We start from the raw sequence: 13,128 nt of genomic DNA, 5'->3' as shown, positions 1-13,128 counted from the left end.
TAATTTACTAGCAGCGATAGACGAAACGACATAGTGCATCAGTCACCGAGCCACGCTCATAAAAGTCTACAACAAGCAATAACTATAAAAAAAAACGTTAAAAAACAAACAGGGGATCACATCAATGTGTACACGACTCACGCGCATATGCTCTGACGTAAACCAACGGCTGGTGCATAGCGTTCCAAATTCAAAATGCGTTTGGGCAATTTCTTTTCAATTCAAGTATTCTATGATTCATCGAACGGAAAATATGCAAAATCACGTGTTTTTGACGTTTATTTCAAACAACACGTGAAGGTAATTAGATTCTAATTTCAAATGCTTAGGTTTTTCATAACATAAATGGCTAGTTAAAAGAAATGATGGCCAGCATTGAATAATAAGTGGAGTCATACAACAGTGTGCTATTAGCATATATTGGCAGTGAATCAGTGTATGCCAGTCGGAAACTGTCCATGATTCACTATGATGGGCAGTGGATGTGCAGAATAAAAAAATAAACGTTTATAGTTAAACACATCCGTAGGACGGACAAGGCGCTTACTTATCATGCTAATTGTGCTTTCGTAGCTTAGCAACTTGGCTATATCAAAATCATATACAACCTCTCTTGTGTGGATGGTTTAAAATATATTCACGAGAATTTTTTAAAGTTCTACTAATCTGCTAATTTAATAACGATATACATCGCTACCAAAACTTAGATGAAGAATAATAAAAATAAATATGAATTCAAACAAATTACAAAATACTTAATTAAATGAATGAATGAGTTATCAACATTTATTAAAACATTTTTGCCTAATAACTGCACCATTCGTTCTTGCATATCGAATATCGTAAATACACGCATTATGAAATATTCATATTCCGAATTCCAATTCATAATTCGAATAAATCTGACATTTCCGACAGTTCAACTGACAAGGTTCTATATAAGATCCTGGTACCTTCCAGCCAGTGTCATATGGGCAGATATGAACTTCCCCTTGCAACGGACCATGCAAACAATTAAAATGGCCGCTTCGATAATTTACGACTTCAAACTTTTAAGGGCTCGGAAGGTCAATGAACTTTGTTGCACATTTAATACGCTTGCCTGTTTGTTTCGTAGGTATATGTATAGATAACAGACCGTAGAAGTTTCAAATAAAATGCACATTTATTGCAGTATGAAAAATAATGAGCTGTATTTAATTGTAAGTTCTCCAATGCATTATTCACTGCAAAATTACAAAATATTTGACAAGGACAAGACTTATAATTCAATGAATTCAAAATTTCTGTAGGTAGTTTTTTTTTACACAACACATAAAGCTTATGCTGCGGCAGAGGGAAAGTTTATAAATCTCCAACTAGATGCTAAGATAATTATAATTTAATCCATTCAAGGCCTAATAGGACTGCAGTAAATGTAGGTAGGTAAGTATCTATTATGTACCTAAAAAAGGTGCGTTATGTGTCAAAAGACCACTTTAGGTGCGTCAAAGAGTTATCTAACAAACAGCCTACTGCCTAGTGTAATAACAATAAAGGAAACAGGTAGTATTTTATGATAACTGCGGTATCAAACATAATAATTCACCACTTTCATAAAGTTGCGTAAGGATATTAGCAAAATTATGTCGTGCATGACTACTTGCTGCGAAAATTATATCCTACCCTCTAAGTTGGATAGGTACTTTTTGATACGTTTGTTTCAGAAAACGTGAATACGAAGGGGTAACGAATGTTTTGTGCAGTTGACAGATGTGGGTCGAGGGAAAATACCGTTGTTTGTAAAATGTTAGGAAAAATATGCAGGTAGCCGTAATTCCGCAAGACAATTTGCGATATCCCGCAGAATTAACACCCGATTAAATAATTTACCGTTGTTTGTGCTGACTGGCAGCCACTGAACTGCACCAAAAAACGGTAAAGATTCTAATTAAAAACTAGAAAATAAAAAAATAGTTACTTACCTGTCAACCTACGTAGGTGGTCCCGGTCATATTAGACTAAAATAAAAACGTGGGGCCCATTAACTATTGCTGTAGTACTTTCTTCTAGAGGTATAATAGGTGTGGATTGCATCGACTTACTATAATCGTAACTGGAGATTTTGACAATCAATAATCAGCCGTAGCGGCTTCACCAGCGAACGCCGAGCTCATGATCTACCAAAGTATAACGATATGCTTTGCCATAGGTAGGATTTCACAGGGGCCCCACGTTTTTATTTTAGTTTAATATGACCGGGACCACCTACGTAGGTTGACAGGTAAGTAACTATTTTTATTTTCTAGTTTTCAGTACACATAAGATAAAACCGTTTAACTTAAAAGTTTTTTACCGATTTTTATTTTCTAGTTTTAGTATTTAATGAAAATGCCTACCGAATATTCCTCATTCTATCTAATTCATTTAGTGCATCATTATTACACGGTCTCTTACCTGACAATTTATTACAATCTAATTCCTCAATACATAGCCCTTCCAGATACTTTTTTTTGTAACAACCCCAAAAATCATCACATGACCTCTCCTGCTGCGGGTCAGCAGCGGTGAGGAGTGCCAGACTCTTGACTAAAACCGTTTTGTTCCGTCGTAGGCCTTTTATGTACCAGGGCCGCGGTAACTCTTTCGAACAATCTCGCAGCCCAGGCAGGCCTTGGCCCTGTTGGGCCCCGCTGGAGTTACTGACAGTTTTCTACTTGTGAAGCCCTTTCATTTGATACCCGTATTGGTGGGATTGATAAAAAATTGTTATCAGCCATTTGGTAGCGGCGGCCATCTTAGATTTCAATTTTGCATAGTAAATTGTATTCTACTTGTTGAGACCTTCCATTTGATACCCATGTTGATGGGATGGGAACCTAAGTTATCCGCCATTTTGTAGAGGCCGCCATCTTGGATTTTAATTTTATATAGTACATTGTATTCTACTGGTTGAGAACTTTCATTTGATACCCATATTGATGGGATTGATAAAACCTACGTTGTCCGCCATTTTGTAGCGGCCGCCATCTTGGATTTCAATTTTTTATAGTATATTGTATTCTGCTTGTTGAGCCCTTTCATTTGATACCCATATTGATGGGATTGATAAAATCTACGTTATCCGCCATTTTGTGCCGGCGGCCATATTGGATTTACAATGTTATTGATATTACTATATTGTATTGTCATCGGAATTAAAGGTGTATACAAAATTTCAGATTAATCGGTTGACAGGAAGAGGGTGAAATTTGAATTACTAAATTTGACCCAAGAAAAAAGAATGAATAAATAAAAAAAAACGGGGTGAGCTAAATAAAACCGTTTAAAAAACTTTAGATTTTTTATAACACTAACCTAAAGGGCCAGTAAAAAGAAATTACGGAAGGAAAGGAATTACGGAATACGTGGGCTGCCTGTCTCTTTTGTAAAATTGACGAAGAGATACAAGTCACTCATGTTTTTTTTTGCAGGAAGGCCAATGAATGTCCACTATTGAGTACAGATGGATGGGCGCGTAAATTTTTATCGTAGTACCCTCATTAACTAGAATTTTGCAATAACGGAACCGGACGACGGAAGTACGATACTGTGCTTTTACTGTCATCTTTTACATTTATTGTTTGATGTTAAAACGGTAGTTTGATGACTGTGTATTTAATCTATAAATAATTGGAACTTCGCAAGAGATGGCTCGGCGGACGGAATTTGCGAGTGGCGCAGTGGTTTAGGCACCTGCCTATTGTGTACGAGCGTGTGGGTTTGACTCCAGGTGAGGCAAGTACCAATCAACTTTCTTACAGTATCTTTGACACTATCCTGAGAAAATGTTGACTTAAGAGAGTCTGATTTTGCCAAATCCAAGTAGAGCAAGTGTGGTGATTAACGCTCAAAGTCTGTATGAGAAGAGACCTGTGCCCTGCAATAGGACAGTAAAAATAATTATTAATGATGATTTACGACCGGACCCAAAAATGATGGCAAAATAAAATTTCACAGGAGCGAACCGGGAGAGAATTTAAATAATTCAGTGTTAATTACCTACTTGGATTTAAGTTTAAAGTTACATTCGAGAGACGTTTTGATAACAATACTGCAATTAAGGTAAAATATAACCAACAGGAAATAAGGAAAGTATTAATTTATTACCATTTTAATACAAATTACAGTAGAATTCATATATAACGACTTCGCTTATAACAACTAATCGGTTTTAGCGACGATAATCTTTACTCAAGTTAGGTTTCGCATATAGGTACTAAGACAATATAACCGTTTAGTGCGACTCCGGTTTAAGCGACCAACTGCTTATAGCGACCAATATTTATTATAATACGTCCGGTTAAAACGACACACGCGCAATGTTTTGTTCGCACTCCCACCCCGCGTTCGTATCTCTACAAACATTCTAAAACCAAAATAAGCCAAATCGGTCCAGCCATTCCGGAGTTTTAGTCAGACTAACGAACAGCAATTCATTTTTATATATAAGAAGACTAGCTGACCCAACAAACTTCGTATCGTTTAAACCTTCCCTGGACCTCTACGAACATTTTAAAACCAAAATAAGCCAATTCGGTCCAGCCATTCTCGAGTTTTAGTGAGACTAACGAACATCAATTCATTTTTATATATAAGAAGATAATAATAATAATATGTATTCGTAAGTTATGTATGTATGTAAAAGTTAAGTTATGTACTTAAGAAATAATCCATCCGTTTTGTGCGTCGTCCGGTTAGTACGACATAGTATCGTCGGTCCCTTAAAGGTCGTTATATCCGCATTCTACTGTATATGGATATATTTATTACATCTATTAACCTGGTTGATATATAATATCACACTAATATTATAAAGGCATAAGTTTGTGTGTGAGTGTACATACTTCTTCGGACACAAACACCTGAACAGATTTTGATAAAACGATAGAACAAGGCAGGAACGTCATACAACTGTAGATACATCAGAATAGTAAAACATCTTCATCTATGCAGACTTTCCACAACTATAATGGGATTAACTTCGAGTGTGACCGGATGCAGCTGAGTACCAGTGCTTTATCATATATATTTTTTAGGTGCGATTGCCTATCTAACCTCCTCAACCCAGTTACCCGGGCAATCCAATACCCTTAAGTAAGACTGGTTGTCAGACTTACTGACTTTTGACTGCCCGTAACCACTGCCAAAGGTATTCAAATTCTATTGTCTAATGTGAGTTAAAGAGATGTTAAAATACATTGTCATAAAATAACAACTTAACATTTATATCTGTCCAGCTCGTTCAGATTATGAATGGAAAATATTAAAATTCTGCCTTTTTTTATTTAATAAGTATTGCAAACATACATTTTTCCGTTGAACCAACTATTAACTTGTTGTACGCAAGACAATTGATTTTCTACTGTTTTATAATTAGCTACATAAAAGCAGTGAATAAGTCAAATAGTTTTTTTGGTATTTTGTTTTTTTTAAGTTTATTTAAAAACAAACAAAAGATGTAAATAAAAATAACTTGCATTTATGACAATATTGGATCTTTTGAGCTAAATCCTATCAATGTGAAGCAGTGTTGGTTGCTTAAATCATAATATAAACTACAATAATATATTTAAAGACAGCTTTCAAATGTATTAATAACAATAAGATAAGAATGGATTCATTGAACAGTAGGAACATGCAGTCAATGCAACATAATGAGTTAATATTTAACTATTTTAAATAGTAATTGGAAGCTGGTAACAAAACTATATTTTTTAGTATAAGACTTCATTTTTCATCGTTTCTTTACTTACTTGTTTTATTTAATGACAAAAAAATGGGTAGGGAAGAAGTTTATTAAACGGACTACAAAAATACAATTAAGTTTAAGGACCTGTAATTTGTGTTAAACTTTTAACGCTTCGAGTACGCCTTCGCTAAGTTTAAAATATCACCTTCAAAAAGGTATAAATAAAACAATCTATAATTGATTGATGCAGAATAAATCCATAGTTATATGGAGAGTTAGCAACTAACTTAAAAATCTTAAGACTTACTTGGTTCCTGAGCTTCCGCAGCGCTCTTTGTCAGTGCTAATAATATTAATAAATGCACCAAGCACAAAACACAAACATTATCACTAAACATTTTAACACGAAAAGTTATTTGTGACATAGTTCACACGAGACCAGCGAACGAAGCTAGAAAACAAACATGTTACTTAAAAGATAAGTTGCATGTCCAAGCAACAAGGCACTGCACATCATTCAATAAACACTAGTCCACATCGAACACAAGCTCAGCTTGCTTTGACTTCGTGACTTTTGTCAGAAACAAAAAATACAACAAATTGTAATGACAGACGCACGGACGTCACAGACGTCACAGATTAAACAATAAATAACTCTATGGCAATGCACAGACTATGGGAAGCATAGACAACTATAAACTTTTTGTACACTTAAGTGCACCCTAGACGTTTAATTAAATTGCATAATGTTATGATATTGTATGCATGCACATACTATTGTCGTGAAGGGTTAATATTTATTTAAATATCATTCACTAGAAATTCTCAGTATAATAAACAAAACGAACGTCGTTCCAAAGTTCCAAACGGGCTGCTTTGTGAAAGTTTAAAAAACCCACAAAGCGATTTCGGCCCGACCCGGGAATCAAACCCGAGACCTCGAACTCCACAGCAACATTTAAAGACACGTGTTGCGACACGACACGACAGACAAATATGTCTAGGCCTAAATGATAATAAATCATGAGTAGAATGCGTGGTGAAAATATTGCCAATGAATTCTAAATCAGACATTACCTATGTAGTTGTAATATTTATAAATTCAAGTTGGAGCTCGTCTGTAATTGAACCCTTACATATGAATGTTCAGGCTACCACAGCTACCTAGAAACTTGAAATGATATTAATGGGACTTTACGAAGCCATTAGTACCTATTTGATACGAGCAGATAAAGGGAATTTAAAAACCATAATGTCGATAAAATGCATTATAGTCTGATTTTTAATTCGAGTCAGTAAAATGACAGGGGCAACTGTCACTTTCACAAAAAAGGGTGACCCACTACAATAGTGATGTTCCACAATCGATCGACTTAGAAGTTTAGTCATGATTTTAGTCCTGCCAATAACAAAAAAAAATATAACAACAGTATTTTATGTAATATTTAATTACATTTCTTCAGTTTAATTTCCGTAAATTACATATTTATGTTAATATAAAGCCAATTTGATATAAATAAAAAAATGTAATGTATGTACAAATAAATAAATGAATGTAATCTAGACTAACTTTTAATTCTCGATTTAAAAATCTCGATTTTCCACATGACTATTTATTTGGGACCCTATTTTTTTAAAACTGTGCAACACTGGAAATGTCATTTTACTGACTCGAATTAAAAATCAGACTATAGAAGAAAGTATGGTGACATAAAAAATTAAATGGTAGCAATATTATATTTTCAATGCGTGAAAGTGTTATAATTAATCAGTAATGCGGAACAACGAACGCGTTTTTAGTATGCATTTTTTTATAAAAATAAAGCGAATCAGACAAAGAAAAGACTAATTTAAGAAACTGGGTTCAAAAGGCACAGTCAAAAGCAAATTCTTTACTTAGGTTAATATTTAAAAAAAATGTAGTGGCAACATTGAATATCTGTGACCGTGCTGTTGGCACTTGTCTATGGGTGGGACTTTTCAGTTTCTAGTATTTCTCGACTGATATCCTTCGTCGGATATAAAATTATATTAATCATTCTACTTTTGGAGAGCTTGCCGACCAGTCACGGAGTTTCTTGCAACCCCTACAAACAACTGTGAGTATTTATTTTCCTTAAAAATATTTTTTACCAAAAAGTTTTTGAAATGGAACGATTCTTTGATGTTGTTCTTGTAATTTACTTATTTGCTAAATGTAAAGATGATTTGATTTGGCTCTTATTACATTATAGGTATTTCACTGTGTACAACACACCGTAAAATATCTTAGCTAGTTTCTCTGTTTACGAGGAAAACCGTTTATGGAGACACTTTGTAAAGATGTGAATAGAATCGGAAAAGTAGGAAAATATCTAGGAATGACTCATGTAAGCAATTGTTTCTAGTGAAACTGGAAATGGGTAGGCAGTAATGAATAGGCCTAATTAATTGTGCAATATCGTTTTTATAGTTTTATAGTTTTTCATAGATTGCCTTTTGTAAGAAATGCTGGATACATATCGTTGTGTTTTTCCAAAATTATACCTCGTGAAATCTAGCTAATTGTTATTATCACGATATATGTACCTAACTATGTATAGTAACTAGCGCCCCGATACGTGTTTCGCTATGTAAATAAATGATGAACCGCTCGACCGATTTTGTTCAAACTTCACATTAATTGATTGTTAGTTTGAATCGAATAGGCTCTGGAACAACGGCCTATTTGCATAATTCTTTCACAGGGAAACAGCTTTTACTGTATGTCTTTTACTGTACTTGGCTTGGCTTTTACTGTATGTCTTAGGAAGACTTACCTACAGTAAAAGCCGTTTCCCTGGGAAATGTACAAAAAAATGTACTTAAATACCCACGTAGGTACTTTTACTTTGTCGTCGAACATTCCGATTTAGTAGGTACATATATTACAAAGTAGTCTGTGCCAGCTGGTTTGTTGATAAGCAAAAAGGATGTTGGTATGATTATTATGATTAACTGCTATGTTCACACTTTACATTAAATCAGCATACCTACCTACCGACAAAATACTCTTAGGGCTCTTTGTAGTCAACTTAGTAGGTGTTTGAATCAAATGTGTATACTACGAATTTAAAGGCTAAACTAGGTACTGTTCATTAGAAATCAATGTACCTATGTACAGTGTTGCTTTGTAAAGTGTGTGTGTGTAATGATAAGAAAAGCCTACATTGGGTTAAATCAATGTTCTCCGCACTTTTTAACTAGTAACGTAATCAAAAGATCAACTTGGAACTTATCACGGTAAAGAATATTTATACCTACCTACCATCTACAGTTTGCACAATTTTATCGGAATGGATTCAGATGTTTTTGCATGGAAGCCAAGCTCGTTGACCGTAATAAGTTTTTCAATGCTCTTCGGTATGTGCCTAAGTCAACAGTACTTCATTGAAGGTTTTTAGTTTCTGATTTCCATCTTATAAAATGACCAAATATAAGGCATCAGGAGACTTTTTACCTCGGATCAGATCGCATATCGTGTTCAGACATTTGCTCATAGCATCTACAGCCACAAAACACTTACGTACATACCTACTTACTAGAAAGCGTATACGCCAATTTCTTCTAAGAACTCGATTCACCACTGATCATAGTGGTTTTATAGTCTTTCCATCCAGCACCATATTCCGAAATCAAGAATTCTTATACAATGAATTGTTAATGAAGTACTTAATAAAAGTAGATAAAGATAACTTTATCTTGTTGCAGATAACAATGACATACAAGCTGCATATGGACGGGGTGCTCACAGGAGCCCTGAACTGCTTCTGTCTGGCGTGCCACAAATTCCTCAAGTGTCAAACGGAAGCTACCCAGCACATCGCCACGGCAGGACATAAGGCATCCTTGGCCGCTGTTCAATACTCCGATAAATTCAACAATGAACGAATAAGAAGGGTAAGTATTATCCTGATCAAAATTAAAAAGCATTTATTTAACACTAGCTTCCGCCCGCGGCATCGCCCGCGTCAAGTTCGGTTGTGTCGCGTTTCCAAGAGAACTCTTTAAAAGTTCGGGATAAAAACTATCCTATGTTCTTTCTCAAGGTCAACTCTATCTCTGTACCAAATTTTATTAAAATCAGTTCAGTGGTTTAGACGAAAGCGTAACAGACAGATAGCCAGACAGACAGACAGAGTTACTTTCGCATTTATAATATTAGTAGTGTTTGATTTGAGCTGATAGGCTCACATAAAAAACAGCACGTTCCGAACGTCAAAATTACATAAGAGCCCTCAAAAGGCTTACCCTTCACCACTTCCTATGTGTTATTGCTGGGAAGAAGTGGCGCAGCAAACTTTCAAGCAACATTTGTTATTGGATTAGGCCTTCCTAACTACTGTGAAACTGATCATTCATAAATGTGACGACTGTATGCGCCGATTCCTCGCTTCTTGAATTTTAAAATATCACTTTAATTAGGTCATTTACCGGTAAAGGGTAGGCAACAAAGAAAATCACTTACACATTAATATTGTCACTAATCTAAATGTACCACCTGTTATGACATATGGAATGCTAATAAAGAATTGAGTATTGAGTATCTTGAGATACGTAGTTAGCATTGAAGGCCTATCAATAAGCATGACGCAATTTTCATTTGCAGTTCAAAGAGGGATATTACTGTGAGTTCTGCAATGTGCTGCTGCCAATTGCTTCTAAAGTCAACCTGCATATTAGCGAAGAAGCCCACATGCAAAACAAGGGGATTCTGCTGTTAAAGCCGATGGCCGGTGCTGTGGTCGCGTTCAACGACATTCTTATCGACGAACAATCCTGGCATGGACTTGTCGATGGAGTATGTTCGCTCTGCAATGCAGAGTTTGATGATGAGGCTGAACATAAGGCCGATGCAAGCCACTGCCTGAACTTGGTTCTGAAGCCCGTGCAGTTTGCAGCTGGCGATGCCATCTATCGTCATGTAAGTATAATTTTAATTGTGGATTTAAATATTTATCAAACACGCCACTAATGGACAGTCTCTTAGCACATTTTATGGGTGGTTATTTTGGGAAAATTAATATTTAAAACATCGATCAAGGTAACATATGGCTAATGTTAACTTTCTGTAATTTCAGCTGGACGATGCCACTGTCCAATGTCTAACATGCAACGAGTTGTTCGCTCCCGGAAAGATGCTGCAACATTTCGATGAGTCCGAGCACAGGGAATTTTACGCGAAATGTCGCATCGAAACCAATGGGGTTAGCCACGTAACCGAAACCAAAGCTCTCCCAACTCCGGGGAACGATAACGAAGAGAAGGAATCCAATATAAAAAACGACAGTAATAACAATGAAAAATTACCAAGCAAAGAAAAACCAGTAACCTTAGACTCCAATGAATCTAAGAAAGAAGATTCAGATAATGGTCATAATAAAATACCCTCCGCTGAAGAGAAAGCGAAAGTACTTGAATCCATAGTAAAATATCAAAGTAAAGGCATCAACGTGAATTTAGAAACAGACACGGTTTACTGTAAAAAATGCTCCGCAGTCTTAACATTTGACTTTATGGCTATAGAAGAGCACATTGACAGTCATTCTTCAGCTAAACCGGACTCCGATTTACTGTATCCATCAAACCTGGATCAGACTCTGAATAGAGTTAATATAAATGACAAAACAACAACACCTTGTGATGATAAAGAAGACGAAGATGAATTTGAAGTTATCAGAGTACCCAAGGTCGAGCGTGACGAGTCTCCTAACGTTGATGACTTTGATAACGACGATGACTCTTCGGAAGCTTCCACTGACACAATTCCTCCATTCAGAGCATCTGAAAGATGTAACGAAGAAGAAGACCCTTCCGAATTTGCCAAAGAAAATCAAATAACTTATAATAGTGTCAATAACCAATCTTATTGTCGCATTTGCCAGGTGCATCTGCCAGCATCTTTCAAATCTATGAAAGAGCATGTAGCAGGAGCCAACCATCAAAAAAATGAGGCAGCTTCGAAAAGGCAGGAAATGCCGTCAAAGCTTTCAAAGCTAGAAACGCGGCGGTTTATTGATGCGTCATACGATATCAACGGAATATTCTACAAAGCCACTATTATAAACGAAAAATATTGCATTCCACATAATAGCTTTTATTTGCTAACGGAAAATAATTCCAGATTAAGATGTATTGTTTGCGAGGTGACTCTGCCTCTGCACGCAGACGAGGACGACCATATCATGACGAGACAGCACAGCATTCGATTTGGAGCAGTGCCTTTCATAACATCAGAGGAAGATGAAGTTATTAGAGAGGTAAACTGAATATTTAATAAACATGTAATTTAGTTATTATTTAAAGTGGATAGGTCAATAACGTACATAATCGAAAACGCCACCCACTGTTCAAAACTCATCATTTTGCTTCCAAACAATTGAGAAACTAGCATTATTGTCAAATAAATTTTATAGCAATTTGCACTATTTTCGCAGGTCCGTCCAGGTCTATTCCACTGCGGTTTCTGCGGCCTGGTAGTGTCGGGCTGGTCGGACATGAAGCAGCACCTCAAGTGCTCTGACCATCAGGACAACAAGAGAATTTGGGAACATCGCCTTATTCGTCATCTACCGGGCTTGCAACGTTTCAAATTACATAAACGCATGGAAGCCATGGCTTTGATGAGACTTTTCAATATGTTGTAATCTGTGTGATTATTAAGTAACTAAGGTTATTGATCAGTGTTGTTCGATTTGAGATTTTATTTCAATTTAGGTATTAGTTCTCGCTAAATTCAATGGCGGCTCGCAACCAACTTCGGAGCACAGGTACGCACACAAGGCCATACTCCCTCGGCGCTCGACACTCACCCACCCGCTAGTACAAGTGGTTTCTGGGCTGCGACTCGAGCCGACATTGTTTAGCAACTATCAGCCTTACTACAAAACCTTAAACACCTGTTGAACACTTGTCAAAAAAAAAGTGTGGCTGCAAAACGGATGTCATTTCAACGTCATAATCTGTTTATTTAGACAAGTGCTCAACAGGTGTTTAAGTTTTTGTGTAAGTTTTGTTATTTTTTGTGCTTTGAAAGTACATTTCATAGTCACGCTATAATCTTAAAAATAAATCATTCCTGCTTTGTGTATTGTCTTTTATGATGATAATATTATGTTGATTATGATTACCACTTTACTTTTGACTTAATCACTTGTTTTTACTATATCACATTTATTATAAGAATTTCCAATACTTTTTAAGAATCCTTTCTGTGTAATATTTTATTCCTTATTTTTTTATTTCTTACTTTTATCTTTAATAAATGTATCCTCCTCTAGTATGTTTATTTTATTGATGATCCTAAAGTTTCTTCAAATCTAACAGGCAGATATGTGTTGCTGGGTAGTTTGTTGCGCCACTTCTTCCCAGCAAAAACACAGAAAGTGCTGAAGGGTGGG

At 35.8% G+C, this 13,128-nt stretch overlaps 2 protein-coding genes across 2 annotated transcripts in view; one reads left to right on the top strand and one right to left on the bottom strand.

Annotated features, from left to right (window-relative positions):
• The window catches only part of LOC110373551 (disintegrin and metalloproteinase domain-containing protein adm-2), a 72,948-nt gene extending 66,608 nt beyond the window's left edge, over positions 1 to 6,340 (bottom strand). The window contains exon 1 of the mRNA XM_064040084.1: positions 6,018 to 6,340. Within this exon, the coding sequence (XP_063896154.1) occupies positions 6,018 to 6,135 (118 nt within the window). The 5' untranslated portion in view covers positions 6,136 to 6,340. The remainder of the gene's footprint in view (positions 1 to 6,017) is intronic.
• A 1,311-nt stretch (positions 6,341 to 7,651) lies between these two features.
• Positions 7,652 to 13,003, top strand: LOC110373566 (uncharacterized). Its single transcript, XM_021330871.3, has 5 exons — positions 7,652 to 7,809; positions 9,440 to 9,628; positions 10,338 to 10,652; positions 10,810 to 11,988; positions 12,166 to 13,003. Exons 2-5 carry the CDS (start codon positions 9,446 to 9,448, stop codon positions 12,373 to 12,375), a joined length of 1,887 nt encoding a protein of 628 aa, XP_021186546.3. The 5' UTR covers positions 7,652 to 7,809; positions 9,440 to 9,445; the 3' UTR covers positions 12,376 to 13,003.
• Positions 13,004 to 13,128: the final 125 nt, after the last annotated feature.

This window comes from Helicoverpa armigera, chromosome 21, assembly GCF_030705265.1.
Source record: "Helicoverpa armigera isolate CAAS_96S chromosome 21, ASM3070526v1, whole genome shotgun sequence".
Taxonomy (NCBI): Eukaryota; Metazoa; Arthropoda; class Insecta; order Lepidoptera; family Noctuidae; genus Helicoverpa; species Helicoverpa armigera.
This window is presented reverse-complemented; position numbering and strand designations above follow the sequence as displayed.